General features: G+C 46.8%; 1 protein-coding gene across 1 annotated transcript in view; it reads right to left on the bottom strand.

Annotated features, from left to right (window-relative positions):
• Positions 1-4,531: 4,531 nt before the first annotated feature.
• The window catches only part of RHOT2 (ras homolog family member T2), a 29,504-nt gene continuing 15,148 nt past the window's right edge, over positions 4,532-18,887 (bottom strand). Inside the window, exons 10-19 of the mRNA XM_079952509.1 lie at positions 15,470-15,578; positions 14,318-14,438; positions 13,493-13,577; positions 12,449-12,594; positions 12,232-12,332; positions 11,013-11,143; positions 10,820-10,900; positions 9,411-9,533; positions 8,733-8,935; positions 4,532-6,799 (exon numbers count right to left, since the gene is read on the bottom strand). Coding sequence (XP_079808635.1) covers positions 6,682-6,799; positions 8,733-8,935; positions 9,411-9,533; positions 10,820-10,900; positions 11,013-11,143; positions 12,232-12,332; positions 12,449-12,594; positions 13,493-13,577; positions 14,318-14,438; positions 15,470-15,578 — 1,218 coding nt within the window. The 3' untranslated portion in view covers positions 4,532-6,681. The remainder of the gene's footprint in view (positions 6,800-8,732; positions 8,936-9,410; positions 9,534-10,819; positions 10,901-11,012; positions 11,144-12,231; positions 12,333-12,448; positions 12,595-13,492; positions 13,578-14,317; positions 14,439-15,469; positions 15,579-18,887) is intronic.

Below are 18,887 nucleotides of genomic sequence, written 5' to 3'. Positions count from 1 at the left end.
GAGGGACTCCTGGAGTCCAGAGGAGGGGTCAGGTATATCCTTTATGCCGTACAACCGATGCATGCTACCGTCAGCAGCAATAGGTAAAGGTAAAGGGACCCCTGACAACAACAACAATTGTTGTTGTTGTTGTTGTTGTTGTTGTTTATACCTGCCCATCTGCCTGGGTTTCCCCAGCCACTCTGGGCGGCTTCCAACAAAACACTAAAATACATTAACCTATTAAATATTAAAAGCTTCCCTAAACAGGGCTGCCTTTAGATGTCTTCTAAGTTTGGTAGTTATTTTTCTCTTTGACATCTGATGGGAGGGCGTTCCACAGGGCAGGTGCCACTACCGAAAAGGCCCTCTGCCTGGTTCCCTGTAACTTAGCTTCTCACAGCGAGGGAACCGCCAGAAGGCCCTTGGCGCTGGACCTCAGTGTCCGGGCAGAACGATGGAGGTGGAGACGCTCCTTCAGGTAGGTCCAGTCGCGGCAGACTCTGGGGTTGTGGCGCTCATCTCGCTTTATTGGCCAAGGGAGCCGGCGTACAGCTTCTGGGTCATGTGGCCAGCATGACTAAGCTGCTTCTGGCGAAGCATAGCAGCGCATAGAAACGCTATTTACCTTCCCGCCGAAGCGGTACCTATTTATCTACTTGCACTTTGACATGCTTTCGAACTGCTAGGTTGGCAGGAGCAGGGACTGAGCAACGGGAGCTCACCCCGTCGCCGGGATTCGAACTCCCGACCTTCTGATTGGCAAGTCCTAGGCTCTGTGGTTTAACCCACAGCGCCACCCACATCCCTATCAGCAGCAATAGGTAAGGCTAATTTTCCTGATACTTTGGCCTATGCTATGATCTCACTTGCACACAAAAAACCCAAGACACTGAAGTGGCTAAAGTGTTATTGGGCGGCAATGCTTCCAACTGCATATGGGGGATTTACATGATTGTTTGTGTGTGTGTGTGTGTGTGTGTGTGTGTGTGTGTGTGTGTGTGTGATTGAGAGAGAGATGGATAGGTGGGTGGGTGGGTGGGTGGATGTTCAGTGAATATTTCCCATGTGGAAAGATATAGCCACAAGAACCACCCACTTACTTGCTGAAACGATTCTGCCCATGAACTGTTTTTCAACCCCTCATCTACTGTTTGTGTGAACTAAATCTAAGGATCAAGCGACACATGCTTTTCAAAATACCGTAAATAAATTACTTCCTCTCTAAGAAAAGGTAGCTGTGGAGACCTCTTCTCAGCATTGGGATCACAACATGCAGCAAGAGTGCCCCCCCTCCTATCCCACCTCCTGCTGCTTTTTGCCCCCCAGGGGTGCTATATGCATCACCTTCAGGGGAATTAGCAAGGAGGGATATTTAAAGCAGGGAAACGGAGTGGAAACCAGCCCCCCTGTGCCAACATAGCCAAAGTTCAGAAGAGATGGGAGTTGGGGTGTTTGTGTGCAGAGGTCCCCCACTTCTCCATGGGTTCCTCCCCTTGTTCTTTGATCTTGATGAGACCCCCACTTGGACAGGTGTTTTTCCTAATGCAGAAGGACTGGTGCACATTAAACACTAAGCCTTTTTAAAAAGCAAACTTAACATAAAACTGCAGTTGGTCCTGATGAATTGCACTGATGTGTAAAGAAGGAAAACAGCAGGTGCATATAAAATAACATGAAAATTGCCACTCATACTTCAGCTTCAAAACAGGCACACTCGTATTGGGGCTGAGGCAGAGAACCACACACCCATTTTCACTTTGGCAGTGACTGCATTTTTGACAGGGAAAAGTATTAAATGCTAAGAGCTGGCCCTCCCTTTACAAGTGGGAAGCAATGGATAGTATTGCCACCTGCAAATGGATGCTGACTGTTTTCAGGCTATCCAAGCTTAGGCCACAGACAGCATTGATATACCTTGAAGGGATAAACCCACGAAGCTACAAGGAACTTGGGTGAGATCCTGCCACAAACACTAGCTTGCGACCTGGAATGATGCTCAGAAGAGATGCTGGGTGGAAAGCCAGCTGCTATTTACCCCTTTTGGGTGAAACCTCAACAGATGTGTGCCTGGTAGAATAAATAAAAATGCAATGCATTGGAGCCTAGTCTCTCGAACACCCAATGTTCTTGAATACATTTGGGGTGTTTTTTAAACAAACATATCTTGGAGGGTTGCTTTTCTTTCTATCAAAATCTACTGGGCATCAAATATTTATCCAGTGTGGTGGCAGAGATGACAGAATATGAGTATTTTGGGGGTTTGGAGAACAATGAAGCTCCAAGGGTGAAAAAGCACTGTGCTTATTGCTGGCACATCAAAAGCAGCTGCAGTTCAGCGAGGGGCTTCTGGAATCTAAAGGAGGGAAGTTTGCAGTACTTTGCAAGATGCAATCTGGGAGTTAAACGCTTGTTTTTGCAGATCCATAAAAAGACCACCGGTAAATAATATGATGGATCCTTTATCAGTCAATGAGCAATGCTCAGTGCCATTAGATAATCAGCAACCTATGGACCAAACCCTGGCCTACAAAATCACCGCTTTGCCCACAGTCCAGCCATGACCTCTTTAACCATCACTCTTACGCCAGGCCTTTCCCCCAACACTTAGGCATTTCTTCAAGTTCTAAAGCACCCTCTGGATGTTGTTGGATTTTAGCAACAGCCCAGCACAGAAATTTACTAGGCGAAGCTTTTCCTTTGGCTATTTCCATGCCTCAAAAAGCCCATCATCTGCATGGAAGCCTAGCATTAAAAGGCCCAGGAGCAAGGCTGGCAGAGAGGGAGTGGCAACTTGAGGCTTAGCGCATCATAGCTCCAGAATATCTGCAGACGATTTTGCTGATAGGCAAAATGGCAGCACAATATGAGGCACCTAGTGATTGTTTAGGAGAGTCCAAAATGCCATCATCTGCTCTAATCACCGCAGACATCTTTCCCAGAGGAAGCAGATCCATGGGATCTCTGTGGATCTCCTGCTTAGTTGAAAAGCATTCCCAGTATGCTTGCAGACAGTCTGTGTGTGTGTGTGGACCCTGAATGTCATTCACACATTCTGAAACAGTGCAAGGCGGCACGTTTTGCACCAAAGAGGGAGGGCTCTAGAATTTTGTTTCAAAACCAGCTGTAAAAGTACAGGCTCGGTCCTGTCCTTCAACATGTTGTAAAACCGCATCTGAAAAGCATGGACACGGAAGACTTAAGATGTAACCATCAAATTTGGCTCCCTGCTTAAGGTTTTCCCAGCAGAAAGAGGAGCCTCAGGGTAGGGAGAAACAAAAGGCCTGTGGAGCAGAGAGGTTTCTCTTTGGGGCAAGCCAGAGATTTTTATCGAGAGCAAAAATAAAGAGATTACCGAGAGGAAAACTCCAGTGAAACGAGGGTTTCCCCACTCGTTTGACCAAGGGGACTGCGGGGGGGACGGGGGACCTATATGCTACAAGGAATCTGGAGCTGTCACAGAAAATTGGCAGCCCCACAGCAAAGGCCCCCACCCCTCCCACTGTCGTGATGCCATTGTGGTGTGCAGTTCTGCTACTCAACACTGTGGGGCAGGAATTGGGGGTGGGGTGGGGGACAACACAAACAGCAGCGGCGTCAGGTGTGGTTGTGACCAGGGAGCACTTGACATCTCCTTGGTGAGAGCTGTAGTCCAAAACATCTGGAGGACACCAGCTTGGTGAAGGCTGTGCTAAGTAAACATTTCCTGGATTGATCAGCTGCCTGGTAGATACAGGTGAGCCAGGCTCAGTCGACAGCTGTGTCCGATGCCAAGCACCAGCAGCTGGTTGTGGAAACACTGTGTTGCTTAAGGGAACCATGATACAGTGCGGTCTTCCCACGGCTATACAATCCAACTGTCAGTGATTTTCTAATACTGGGAAGGGCCTTAAAAGCATAGACTTGTGCCACCCAGCGAGGGATCCAGCAGCACCATTCTAGGCCGACAATTAAAACTGTGCTGATAGCTGCACATCTCAATATATCCTAGTGAAAGATGGCTGGGGGCCATCTTGAAGGAGCTCTTCCAGATCCATGGCTCTCTGTCCCCCTCTTCCCCCCCACTGCCCTGTGCCACTGCCCCACACTCTCCTTGTTACTCCCAGGGTCCAACGTACTGGCTGTCAAGGCTTCTGGATGAGAGTGCATTATGTCCTGGATGAGACTGCAATACGTAATGCAGCATCGGGAGGAAACTATTGGGAGAGGGAAGGGCTGGGACTGGGGTGATGGCAGTCACTGGGAAATAAATTGATGTACGTGTCAGATGAGGAAGTTGGCTAGCCTGCCTGGCGCTCCCATTAACACCACTTTAGGCTCTTCTACGGCTGGCAGTTGGCAAGGGAAGCGATGACAAAGGGGAATGCTTTAAAAGCAGGTTTTGTTTTAAACTGTCCGGAGCGAAAGGGGCTAATGCTGTCCAGTCCTCTGAAGCTCGCTCCCTTCTACAGCAGGTGGGAGATGAGCAACGGACACTGTGGTATATTGGTCTTATTGCCGCTCCCCTACCCCAAGCTCTTAAAAAAAAAAAAAGTCAGGCAAAAAAGGGATCTACCTGGAAATCCCCAATACTGGTAAGTTTTATTTCCTTGGCGTTGATAGAACGGCGGTTCACAAAGCTCACTTGATATACGAGTGCCTATTTGCAAGCAATCCTATTGGGGTGGGGGGGGGGAGAGGAAACAGCAGAATTAGCCCAGCTGCAGGTGGGAAGAGCTGGGATGGTTTTTGCAAGCACTGTAGCTGTGGACAGGGAATGAACGCCATCACTGTGGCAATAGTTGCTTCTCATCTCTACCTGTATCTTGGTACACATGAACCAGGTGTGTGTTTTTTTTGGGGGGGGCCTTTTGGCAACCCAGCTGTTGTTGTACAACATCTCCCATCAGCATTGCCTCTCGGACGTGCCAACTGAGACCATGGGCAATGCTGTTCACCAATAGCTGGAGGGCAAAAGGTTTCCAGCTCCTGACATTTAATGGTTCCCCTTGTGTGGAACTGGTTCTGCCTGCACAGCTCAGTCTGAAGAGAGGTATCTTTATTCTATGTGCAGTTTGCATCCCAAAATCATGCAGGGAGAAGGATTGAGATGGAAACTTCCCCATGTGGAGATAGCACAGGGGAGGAACCCAACATCCAACACCCCTTGCCCATCATGTTAAGTGTGCAGGAAGAGTTGATTATTATATCTGCTGCTAAAAGATTCCTTTTTTTAAAAAAAAAAATATCCGAGCTGTTTACTAGGGATGCAGAAATATGCTCCGTTTACCATGTACATATTTACACAACTATTTTAAAACAAAGGGTAAGTTTTAAAAAGTAGGGCTTGAGAGAGGGAGCCCTGCCACTGCAAGAGCAAACCCTACTGGAAAGAGAGACCTCTTTATCTGTCCTGGCACCTTCAAAACAAGGGAGTGTGACACAAAAACTGTCCTGGTGACACTCTTCCTGATGGGATGAGGAATGGTGGGCCTGTTAAATGATGTGTGCCCTACTATTGACCCAAACACACTCTGGGACATACCGCCATTTCCCCATCCTCCAACACCAGCGCCACAACTACCTCTTCCTTCCTAACCTGTTGGGGTCTAAAACAGAAACTGGGACTGCTGAGGAAGACAGCCAACCAGACACACTGAGGCAGAGAGTCAGGGGGCTTCCTAAACCGCCTTTGGGTCCCTCAGTAGGCTTTTTGGGGGGAGTATCTTCCTCACAGTGTGGCCCAGAGGAGTTACCATGGCCTACCCTGGACAACTGGGGCCCTGGGGAGAGGGGGACTTCCAGGCTGCCCATAGCAAGAGACCCAGTATAACCACTCAAAATGCAGGACACGGTGCAAAGATGAGAGAGTACCGGGAGGCACATTGTGCCTGAGGGCAGCATGCCAGAGATCAGACTTAAGACTCCATCTTTTAAGCTACCACCTGCAGCCTTGGTGACCTTCTTTTGCTGCCTCCTTCTTGTCAGTTACATCCCAACAGAGGCCTGTGTGCGAAGCTCCCTGATGCAAACGGTGCTCCAAGAAGAATTAAATGTCCCAGAAGCCCTTGAGCTCTCCCGGGATGGAAACAGTGTACTGAAAACCCATCACTGCAGAAACAGGATGCTGGAGAAGAGGTTGGCTGGACGGTCCTCCTGCTGCTGGAGAGGAACCAGGGACGTAACGGCGCAGACAGCTTTCCTGAGGTGCCGCCTTGAGCTTCCCCCCACTGAAACGTTTTTGTTTTTTTTAAAAGCCATTTAGCTGCAAGACAATCAGATGCGGTAAAAAGTTAAGGGGAGCCTTGAGATATGTCAAGCAGCAGAGTGGATTTCCTAAAGCTATAGCTAGAAGGAAAGCGGGGAGCGGGGGACAGTGTCAGCACTCCCTGAGTGTGGGAAATGTACTTTTTGGGGACGGGAGAAAATGGGTGGAATGAGAAGGTGAGTCCTGCCCATGCCAGCTGGATGACTCTAGGACTATTTCTGCTTTTGCTGGTGAAATGGTCGTCTTCCTCCGACACCACCTTGCCCCGCAGGGAGAGTCAGGGAGGAGGAGGGGGAATCCAGTCTTCGTCGGGGTGTGTGTGTGTGCTGTCTTCTTCCCCTGGCCTCCATTTCTTCCTGGGTGTGCAAATGAAGCTGGTGTTCTACCTTCGGGTGGAGAAATGGCAGAGGAGGAGGAGGAGGAGAGAAGGAGAAGGCCCCGCTTCTCCTCTTGTTTCACTTATTCTTCGCCATCACCTTGTAGAGTGTGACTCCCACAACGGCGGCAACCGTAGCTCCCAAAGCTACCCGGATCCAGAAAGAGGCGGCTCCCAGGTTGATGTCGTTCAAGTGCCTGCGAGGCAAAAAAGGGAAGCAGCGTTTCAGCCCAAATGATAAATGCAAACAGGGGTGGATGGAAGGAGGAGGTGTATGGTCGTGACTTCCCCCCAAGTATGCTGGGAAGTGTAGTTTGTTAAGTGGGCTGGGCGTTGTTAGGAGACCCCTAGTCCCCAAAGAGAGCTACAACAATTCCCAGGGTTCCCTAGGAAGAGGGACTATTAAACCACTCTCAGGACCCATAACAAACTACACTTCCCAGCATTCTTTGGGGTAAGCCATGACTGTTTAAAGTGGCATCATAATGCTTTAAAGGCACAGTGTGGCCTGAACCATTTCTTTTTATGAAGGCAGAATGTTAGGTTGTTGGGGTTGTTTTTTTAAAAAAGCATGGAGTCTTGCAAACAAAATACTAATGGGTCCTTTCCCCCAGTCACTCGTTATTTACACGCCAGGTAGGCTGGGCCAGAGGCATTACTCTAACACTTTGACCTAGCAGGGGTATAAATAGCGTGGCAAGTTCTAAATAATTTGTAGCAGAAAAGAGCTATAGTTGTGCCTTTCTAGGTCATGCTGCTGTGGCACCTATTCCCATTAATGGAGACCCACATGAAAGGGGGAGGGAATCTAACTTGAAAAAGCAGTGATCTATCTCTGCCTCTGGCACGAATTTTATGCATTTTCCTAGGGAGGGGAAGGGGGTTAGGCAGGAAGGGTTGTTTACGCTGCTAGTCCTACGGAATACTGTCTGAAAGCAGCAGACCATTTAGCAAGCCTAATTTGTTGCTGAGGAGAAAGCACCCCCTTACATGTAGGAATGGTGTAGGGAAGCACCACTTAGCAAAGACAAGTGCCATGCAGCCTTGCCTTACCAATCATGACCCTCACCTCACAGCTATCTGCAAGTGCAGCAACCAACACACCTCAAACTTAATGGCTGTCACGTTTCAGCATAAAGTGTCAGGAATTAATACAAGCATTCAGACTTTGTCTGGAGGCGCAAAATTGGTGCTGGACCTGGGAAAGCCGTGAAATATTCGCCCAAGGTTTGGGGAAAGGTAAAATGGTCAGAAGGATGAGCTAGACACAAAGCAGACCGAAAGGAAGCTGAAGCAAAAGGGGTAAATGAGGCAGGGTTAATAATATTGGGAGAGGAAAAGCAAGGGCTTAAGGGGAAAATGGGAGGGGGGAAGCACTCAGCTACAGCTCCCATCCTGACAGCTACATTTCCAGCATCCAAATGTGATCTATACCGAACAAAGACATGCTGGTTGGTAAAAGGAACGGTCATATATATATATATATATATATATATATATATATATATATATATATAAAGGTCCTTGTAAACAAAAGGATATCATCAGTCACCCAGAGCATTTTGTTCCTAACTTCCCTTCAACATAACATTAATTTTATTGCATTGCCTCCCTTTTCTTCTTCACAGGCATATTAGGAAGATTTAAGAATTGTGGCATAAATAAATAAAGCTCTTAATGCAGGGCCTGAGACTGGCTCAATCTCCCCTGCCCTTTTTGGTTTAACTGGCTATAAATAATGGATTTATCATACTCCTTGGGGAGAAGCTTACATCTAATACCGGCGGGCAAAAAGCAGCGCGTTCCCTCGCAAGCTCCTGGCTTGTTAAAATAACTGACTAGGCCCAAAGCCGCCATCGCAGCGTTGCTCCCAGAAGATGCCGGCTGCAGGGTAAGAACAACAGTGCTGTTCGCCAGGGCCAAATAACATTCACAATGCTAGGACGGCAAGCTTTTGAGTCACACAGAAATCCTCTTCAGGGTGTGCATTGAAAAACAGGGTTAGGGAAACTCTTTCAGCCCGAGGGCCACATTCCATTCTGGGTAGCCCCAAGGGCCGTATAAATTCACCCAACCAAAGCCCAGCTGCCCACTGAGGAGGACTATAACTAGAAGGAGAACGTTACTAACGGGAAGGTGGCAGCTGTGGCCAGTTTGGCGAAGGCGGCGAGGCTGGGTGGGCCCTGCCCACTGCAGGTGAAGTAAAATGGGGGCGGCAGGCGGTGCTTGTAGCAGAACTCAGCTGGCGAGAGGCCATGTTGTGGCGACGTCTCTGGCAGGTCTGCCTTGGAGGCCACGAAGAGGCAAGGGATCTGCCCGTCCATGTAGTGCTGCTGCAGAGGAGACAGTTAACAAATGAATATCAAGAGAGGCTTTTCTGCTAGATCAGACCAGTGGATCTGGCCCTTTGCTCTGATCTCACCAGATGCCTCAATGGCAAGCCTGCAAGCAGGTCTCAAGCGACACCACACAACAACTCAATTATAAGGGGAATAAAATTGCTTTGCTGCTGCCAAGAAACCCTTGCTGATCAACTGCAATTATCCAGAGATCTACCAGCAGATCCCAATCTACTTCTTGTTCACCCCTGCTTGTAGACTTGTCTCCTACCAGTAAACCTACTTGGATGTTCTTGAAAGCACTGGCCAAGCAAAGTGTGCTCCTAACCCCGCTTCCCTGGGAGTAAGCTCCACTGAATTCAATAGGACTTACTTTCTGAGGAGACACAGTTAGGATTTGCACTGCTAGCCATCAGTCTGAACAGCTGCTCCTCATCCAAGGGGGGAGCAGGGACAAGGGAAGGAGTACCTTATAAATGCTGGCACAATAGTTGAAAGACTTGTGGTCTGTCACATCGTACAATAAGCAGGCAACGTCGCAAGCGGCATCAGACGCCTTCGCAAACTCTGTCTCCACATTAATCTCGTGCAGCTGGCAAGAAATACAGGGAGGAAAGTATATCTGAAGCATTTCAGGACAGTCTTTCTTTTAACTTAAAAAATATCTCTCATGTCACTTCTTCTGAACAAGGAATGGCATTGTTCATTCTTCTTACTATAAGAAACACACAGACTTCAGGTAACAGATGCACAGGCAACTTGTACACTTAATGATGAATAGGCAATGTTCTTCCAGCTTCTGCTGCCCCTATCATTTCCCCCCTACTTCTCTCTCTTGCCCCCCACTAGAATGTAGACTGGAAGCTCCTTGGGGCAGGGACCTGTTTTCTATGTCACTTGTTAAAATGCCATATACATTAATGGCAAGAAATAATTATAATAGCTATGAATATGGTAAAGTATATATTTTTTAAAAATAGTTAACAGGAGCCAAGGGCAAAGTATTTTATTTACTGCACTCACAACCTGCTTCTGCATGGATGAGAGTCTACCAGAAGTCCCTGGTTCCTGGTCAGATCTGTGCCTGCCACATTAGCTGCTCCCAGACGACTCACTGTGCCCTCTGAAGAGCTACTCTGGGTATCAAAATTGACATGCCCCCCCCCCGCCCACATTTAAGAGAAAACATTGAAGGTAATGCCATCAAACTGTTTTGGGACCCCCCCCCCCCTTTCTTTCAAAAGTGGTGTACTATATATAGACCTCCTTGGAAACAGTAATTCAACAAATGGCTATCAACAGCCCTCTCTGGTCCAGATGGGCAAACCCACTTTGCAGCCAATGACTAACTGTATCACAGAGCTAGGGGTAGGCAACCTTTTTGGCGCCACAGGCCAGATCCTTATCAGCATAAGGCCCTACGGGCCAAATATGAGAGGTAAGTGGAACATACTGGCTTAAGCAGCCACACCACGCAGGATTTAACACCCCACTCTCCCCTTAGTTGATGGGCAGGAGATTAAATGTTGCTGCACTGGCTGCAGGGAACTGGTGTGAACAGCCACTGCAGTTGAACCTCACACCCACCCCACCCATCAGCTGATGTCACTGACCCAGGTGGGCATGGTTTTGAGAAAATGGGCCAAATTGGAACATTTAGCTGGCCAAGACTGGCCCATGGATCAGACGTTCCCCAAGTGTCACAGAGAGAGAATTGCCACAGAAGTGATGTTTGTGTGTATGGATATGTGAATGATGATGTACCTAAGTCTCTTAGGTTAAAGGCAGGGAAAAGAAGCGTTGACATTTTTATGTCAATTGACTAAAAATTTACTTCCGTATTTAGGACTTAAGATCACTGTAACTGAGCAAACTTACTATCAGATGCTTTTCCTGCCCATTGACTTGCACTGTGTTAATTGAATAGAAGGACTCCTTCCCCTCGGATTCCCTTTGGGCCTGGAAAAGGAAGGAGGAGCAGGGATTATTTTTATTTTATTTATTACCCAGAGGTTCATCACTCAGGAAATAACAGGCAGCAGAGGACAAGAAGAGAGACTTTTAGACTCACAGCCAAGTTCTTCCCAAGGAAGGCTTGCAGGAATGCAGACTTGCCAGCACCTCGGGATCCAATCACTTTGCACAGGAAAACATTCCGATGTGTCTGGCCCTTCTCCAAGTCAATCCTTTTCTCCCGTGTAACTGGAGCAGAAGAAAAGAGGGGCTGGGTAAAATGATGAAGCCTTTCCTTCTTTCCTGCTGCTGTGGGGACACAGCCTCCAAGCAAGTGTTGTCTTTGCTGGACAGGAGGCAGCTATGATTTTATGGGTGCAATGCTACTGCAATGCGCTCTACGTGGGGCTACCTTTGAAGGTGATCTGGAAACTACAACTAATCCAGAATGCGGCAGCGAGACTGGTGACTGGGGGCGGCCACTGGGACCATATAACACTGGTCTTGAAAGACCTACATTGGCTCCCAGTATGTTTCCAAGCACAATTCAAAGTGTTGGTGTTGACCTTTAAAGCCCTAAATGGCCTCGGCCCAGTATACCTGAAGGAGCATCTCCACCCCCATTGTTCAGCCTGGACACTGAAGTCCAGCGCCGAGGGCCTTCTGGCAGTTCCCTCGCTGTGAAAAGCCAAGTTACAGGGAACCAGGCAGAGGGCCTTCTTGGTAGTGGCGCCCGCCCTGTGGAACGCCCTCCCATCAGATGTCAAAGAGATAAACAACTACCTGACATTCAGAAGACATCTGAAGGCAGCCTTGTTCAGGGAAGTTTTTAATGTGTGACATTTTAGTGTATTTTTGGTCTTTGTTGGAAGCCGCCCAGAGTGGCTGGGGAGACCCAGCCAGATGGGCGGGGTACAAATAATAAATTATTATCATTATTATTATTATTATTATTATTGGTGTCCATTGATCACTGGGAGCTGATGCCCACTGGGACTGGTGGGGCGGAAGGGGGGGGGGACAACGGTAGGCAGATCCAGAGCCAATCGCAGGTGGGGTCAACTAGTTCTGGTTTTGCTCCCCCCTCCTCCCTGCCGAGTTCTACAAAGGCAACATTGAAATGCAGCCACCTCCACCGTCCTTCATAACCATTGGAGGGGACAGAAAACCCACAATGCTCAGGCTCATTCTCCATTCAACATGGAAGCAGGTGCTCAATAGCTCGATAGCTCTCGACAGCAGAGGGCAGCAAGCAGAAAGGGCAATAGCTGTGCCAGGACAGAGGAGTCCCCTCTCCTCCCGAATCCAAGGGGCTTTGAAGCAGGAGTGGGGCCCACCTGTGATGGCGTGGATCTGAGAGTCCTGCTCAGAGAAGATGGGGTAGCCAAGGTAAGCCAGGTGCTCCAGGCAGCGATGGACATCCAGGTAGGCAACCAGCCTAGGGGAAATCCAAACAGAGAGAAGGTTGTCGGTTACTGGGATCGCTGAGAGGGCCCGCTGTGTGTGAAGCGGACAGGGTGATTGAGGGAGGAGGCAGAGAAGGGCTGCGCTTACGTCCACTGGCAGAGGAATCCATGCAGGGAAAGCAGGCCTTTATCAGTGGTGCATACCGTGTGGTAGAGCTCAGGCCCCCAGGGCATGTAGGGGAATACACTAAAGAAGCTGTGCAGCTCGGCGGGAGAGAGGGCTCCATCACCGTCCTAGAGACACAGAAGGGAAGAAATAAATGGGCACCTGAGTAGCAGCTCTCCATCGAATGGAAGTCTACCCATTGTCACACAGGGTGGGACCATGCGTGGTTAGCAAGATTCAAACAGGCGGTCTCTGAAATGTCCGTGTTAAATATTCACATTGATTTTAAATTGCAGGTTTTTTTAATTACTCCTTCAATTTCTAATATTGCATTGCGATCTGAATTCTACGGAATGCAAATTGTGATACAATGAAGTACAATATGTAAGAGATAAGAGAGCTGTAACAGCTGTAAGCAGTAAGAGCTGTTCAGCAGTGAAATGGACTACAGGCAGCAACCATTTTAGACACGTCAGATTGGTCACTGCCTGTACTTCAGAAGGGGATGGACTCTCCTTCACTGGAGGTTTTTAAACAGAGGTTGGATGGCCATTTGTCAGGGATTCTTTAGCTGTGATTCCTGCATTGCAGGGGTTGGACTAGATGACCCTTGGGGTCCCGTCCAACTCTACAGTTCTACGATTTTATGAAAATAAGCAATACAGAAACGCAATCAATACAGCATCTAGCATAGCACAATACGATCGCTACAGAAGCCAGGGGAAAATCATTTAATGGCCCGCCACGACCACTGGTCAAGACCACCAGCTATGTCCAAGTGGTCTGCGGGGTGGGTGGGAATGTTTGGGCACTGCTGTTGTTCAAGTGACATCCCTTTGCTCAACTCTGGAATGGCCTACAAGCCTATTTAGGGGCAAACAGGGCACCAAACAGCCAGACGCGACTCGAGTGCCAATGGCAATCATGCAGCGGAGATCAAAGAACTGCAACCCTTGGGGGGGGGTGTGGCACTGGCAGCAGCACTGTTCCGCACAGCCAAGGCATGTGTGCTTCTGTGCAGCTCACCTTGTCATGCTTCTCAAACATCTTCTGCAGGAACTGGTAACCAAAGTGATTCAGCTCCGTGGAGCTGTCATGAGGCACCCGGATCCTGAAAGAAAAGAGGGCAGCACTGGTCAAGGCAGGTCCTCAAGAAGCCTGGGACTTTTAAAAACCAAGTACAGTGGTACCTCGGGTTACAGACGCTTCAGGTTACAGACTCCACTAACCCAGAAATAGTACCTCAGGTTAAGAACTTTGCTTCAGGGATGAGAACAGAAATCATGCGGTGGTGGCGTGGCAGCAGCAGAAGGCCCCATTAGCTAAAGTGGTACTTCAGGTTAAGAACAGTTTCAGGTTAAGAACGGACCTCCAGAAATAATTAAGTTCTTAACCCAAGGTACCACTGTAATACCTCCCAACAGGTGAATAACGGCCACTCACTGAAACCCATGGCTGGAACTGACCCCAAAAGGAGGGGAAACCAAGACTTAGGAATGGAAACCAGTAAAGGACTCTTTCCAGACAGCAACTAAACTTGCAAATGCTAAGGAACAAGCATGGGGGGGGGGGATCACAAGGTGAACACAGAGAATGAGCACCTGCTCAACATGCAGAAGGTTCAATCCCCAGCACTTCCAGGTAGTGCTGGGAATGTATCCTGTCCCAAATCCTGGAGAGTTGCTGCCAGCCAGTGTGGACAATACTGAGCCAGATGGACCAATAGTCTGACTCAGTATAAGGCAGCTTCCTGTGTGCGAGTTCAGAATCATGTCTTCCCATTGTCCCATATGTCAGTGGTCCCCTCTTTCTCCTTCCCCTTAACATTCAAGAGGGCAACAATTTACGCACGGCGGGCAGAGATAGTCGTCTGTCAGCTCCAGGGCATCATCATAGCCAAAGCGACGCAGGATGGTCCACGTAGTCTCATGACGCCCCCTTTGGATGAAGAGCGTATTGAGGAAAAGGAAGCCTGGAATAGAGGAAAGGATTTTGGGTCCCAAGTGCATAGCATGATCAGCAGGCAATGGCAACAGAGATGCCAGAAAAGCTGATCTGTAGTGATCTCACACCACACAGGCAGCAGCTCCGAATCTTCGTGAGATTCAGCTGCTGGGTGCCACTTCCTGGTGCACACTGATAGTCACATGACACAGGTGAGACCGTGTGCCTCTGACTGGTTTGCCCTGACCTCGTCTAGGACACTGTATCTGACTTTTCCAACTGCTTCCATCATAGGCACCACATATCCTTTGTTTCTATTGCCAGACGCACACTCTGTAACAGGGTCGCAACTAGGCCATGAGTGAGATTTCTGCAGCTGGAGTTGCCAGCTAGAAGTTCTTGGCACAGGAGATTCTGGACAAGTTAAATCCCAAACTCTCCTATACAATATTTAATTAATGGATGGAAATCTCAGTGTGACAAAACTCACTTACTGCACAAAAGGTGACATTCAGACTTATTGCTCTGCCCACTTTTACCTCTGGCTCCACCCACTATTGGCAGGTGGCTTCCAGACGGCTGTCCAGAAGGGAAAGGCTGCCCAGGCTGAAAAAGGTTCCTCACCCCCTGATTTAACCCAATGAGTCTTCCCTGCCTTCTCAGTCGTTCAATTTATTCCCATGTGTAGCAGTAAAAGCACTCCCCATGTTCTCCTGTCTGATACTTTTCCTCTCCTGGCGCAACTGCTAAATCGTTCCCCAGCTTGTTCAATCAGAATCAAATGAACACAGAGAGTTGCAGCAGTGAACAAGGAAGCTCTGTTAAAATGAAAGCTCATTCAAGCAGGAAAACACGCAAAGCAACTGCCTGCAGCCTGTTTCAAACCAACATCAATTTTGCCCTTGGGATATGTGGTCTAAACTGGCTGAGCAGCCTGGCTTCAAAGGATGCCCCTGGGCTATCTGTGCAGGTCTGCAGTGCTGCTGTCCCTCTTTCTGATCCGCCGAGACGGGCTCTAAGATGATCCCCAGAGCTAGGCAAGTTTTCTGCTGGAGTTACCATTGAGGGTCAATCCGTTGTCCTGGACTCCGTCTGTTGTGTTTTTCCAGACCACCATTTTCACATCTTCCAGAGCCTGGGGTGCCAAAGGATTTCCGAAGCAGGACTTCTACCTCCCAAGAGAAGAAAGAGGGGGCCAAATCAGGAAAATAGGCAGTTCCAATTTATTTATTTTTAAACCTATTCCACTGGAGCCAAAGGAAGAACCATACCACTTTAGTAGCTACTGTAATATTATTACATCCTATATTCAACAATTTCCCAAGTTAGGTAAAGTCAGTTCACGTATGGGATCTGACATTCAATGATTTTAGAATCACAGCATTTGGAAGCCAGCACTTCTAGCCTTTAGGAAGACAATAGCATTTATTTATTTCACTTCTAAAGAAACATCCTATTTCACTTCTAAAGAAACACCCTAATGGGATTTAACAGTAAAAACACCACCACAATGGGTTGCTGCCAACTCAAGAGTAGATCCACTGAAATTGATGGACCCAAGTGACTTCATGCCCATTAATTTCAATGGGTCTGCTCTGAGTAGATCTAGCACCGGCTACAACCCAATAAAAACAATTGCAGATTCAATACAGGTCCCAGTAACATCTCAGAAACTGAGAAAAAAGAGACTTGCTAACCCTCTGCTGTTGCAGCTTGCCTCCCCACCCAAAATTAAATTATCCAGTATGCACAAATTTGCATATAAGCTTTAGAATCTGGGTCTTTCAGGAAAGCTGGAACTAAGAAACCAAATTTGCCAGCCTTGTGCAAATAGCTGCTGACTCAAGCTTTCACCTTGCGAGAAGAATGGAGCTGCTAACTCAGGTAAACACTACAGTTCCTTTTCCATTGACTGGAAAATGTGATTTTCCTCCTCTGACCTGCTTCATGGAAGAGGAACCAGGAGAATTCACGTCTGCAACGTTATACAGTTGGGGAAAGCAGGTTGTTGGCAATACTAGCCAATCCTACTCCTGCTCAAAGCAGACCCACTGAAAACAATGGACATGATTCACTTAGGGCCATGAATTTCAGTGGATCTACTCTGCGTATAACTTAGTTGTATACAACCCAGACTGTTGACTGCCAGCGGCTAATTGTCAGGAAAAAATTCCTAAGAAGTCAGGACTTAACCTAATGGCAAATTAACTGGATCAGCAAGGTTTGTCCTTCCTCATATGTCTAGGGGTGCAGAATAAATTCTGTTGCCTCTTGAACAGAAACATCAGGGCTGATGCCCAAGAGGATAAATCTGCAGCAAAGCCAGGACAAAGTAGGATGAGGATCAAATGTTGGAGTACGATACAAAGTCAGGAAGACCCTTGACAAAATATTCAGTATTGGGGCTATCTTGAATCGAATTAAGAAAAAAATAGAGTCCTTCACCAATCAAAAGTCTAGCCTGGGAGCCATTTTTATTTTTATCTATCAAAATATATATTCTGCTTGTTCATAAAAACTAAGTGGTTTACAAAAATATAAAAGAAAACATTAAAATTATTGATTAAAAACAGGTATTTTAAAATATCCAAAAGCTGATTAAAACTAACAGTAGCTAATAAGAAATCAAACACATGTAACTTCAACAAGTTTTGCCAAAATAAAAATGTTTTAAGCAGGCACCGAAAAGGGTACAGTGAAGGCACCTGATATCAATCGGCAGGGAGTTCCAAAGTGTAGGTGCTGCCTAGATTTGAGGGCTTTCAAGGTCCACTGACAGCAGAGAATGATGTAAAATTTGGGCCTTAGGGCTGTATCCAACTAAGTTAGAACACACCCACTGAAATTAGCGAACCTAAGTTAGTTGAGTGCATTAATTTCAATAGGTCTACTCTGAGTAGGACAAGTAGTAGTTATACTCCATAGCCTCCACATCAAAGTGATTAAACACTTTTCAATAACCTTCTGCCAAATCGGGGGGTTCTTTTTAAAAATCTGCCTCAAGAATCAAGGAGGCAAAAGCAGATTATGTGAACTGAAATCACTGTCAAATAAAACCCTACCCAGAGAAACAATCTGGAGGCAGTAGAAGGCTTGCTTTAAGATCTTAGACCATGCTAAAATTTCAAATTTCAGTGGGAGGAAATTATGAGAATGCAAAACTTAATTTTCAGCAAGGAAAAGAAACAGTGTGACAGTTAACGTGACTTTAAAATATATATTTTGTGGGTGGGTGTTGTTTTTTTAAATCCATAGACTAGCAGGAAAAATGAACATAGATCTGGAGAAAATGAAGGGAACGGGAAAAGAGCCGGACTGGTTAAACTTCAAGCAGAGCAATAAGAGGCTTGTGATCAAAAGACTTCAAAAACTTAAAGGTCTAAATTTAAAAGGATGGGCATCAGCTGCTGTCTGCAAACAGGACTCTGCATACCTGGCACTAAAACACATCCAGCAACTCAATCATGTGATTTATGTGAATTGTCATGCTTCCTCTGTCCATAAAATTTATTCTAATTTCTCTTGTCATAAGGAGGTGCAATCAGGAACGCATAGCACTGCTCACCGTCTGCGCTTTTTGATTTCTTTGCTTTAACTTGGTGTCAAGCCTCAGCCTGATGATTAACTGCTCTAATTTGTTTCCTGTTTTTTATCTTGTTCGTGTTCTGATGTACTTATTACAGCCTGTCTTTAACCCATTTTATTGCCGCGGGATTGCAATGTAATGAAGGACAGTTTATAAGTGAGGCATACAAAACACATTCTTATTCAGCTATTATTCAGCTATATTCAGCTTTGGCAACTGCAGCACCCAAATAGAAAGGTATATTAATTGTGCCTGTATGGGTGAGAAACTTGCTTAGGGGGGGGTGATAAGAAGAGATTGCTGGATTAGGCCAATGGTCTATATAAACCAATCAGACTGGGAAAGATTATAGAGGGAGGATTTGAAATTCACAGCATACTGTACGTTTAAAGAAAATTATATGAAAATGATGTACCAATGGTTTTGACTTCCACAAGATTAGCGAAAATGTGCAAAAATACTACCAACGTATGTTGGAAGTGTAAAGAGAATGACTGGGAAGCTCAGACACCAAGATGACGGTAAATTTAAAAAAGAATGGTATAAATTTATAGAGTACATTAAGAAACAATGTAAAGATTTAAAGACGTTAGCAGGATTGATATAGGATTGATTGTGATTTTTAATAGTAAAGGATTAAATAAGGATTTAATTGAAGTTGAATATATGTAGATACGGTTAAAATTAAAAAATGTATCTGTGGCAAACCAGAAGGGAGAGGAGGGAAGTCCAGGGGTTCAAGGAATCCCACAATTGTATAAATATTGCTGAATTTAAGTTTGAATGATGTTAATGATGAAAAGCTGAATACACACACACACACACACACACACACACTATATTAAATGGTCTACATAAACCAGCATCCTGTTCTCACAGTAGCCATTCAGA

Source organism: Podarcis cretensis (genome assembly GCF_951804945.1).
Source record: "Podarcis cretensis genome assembly, chromosome: 14".
Classification (NCBI taxonomy): domain Eukaryota; kingdom Metazoa; phylum Chordata; class Lepidosauria; order Squamata; family Lacertidae; genus Podarcis; species Podarcis cretensis.
Note: the sequence above shows the minus strand (reverse complement) of the source record. Positions and strands in the feature narration are given on the sequence as shown.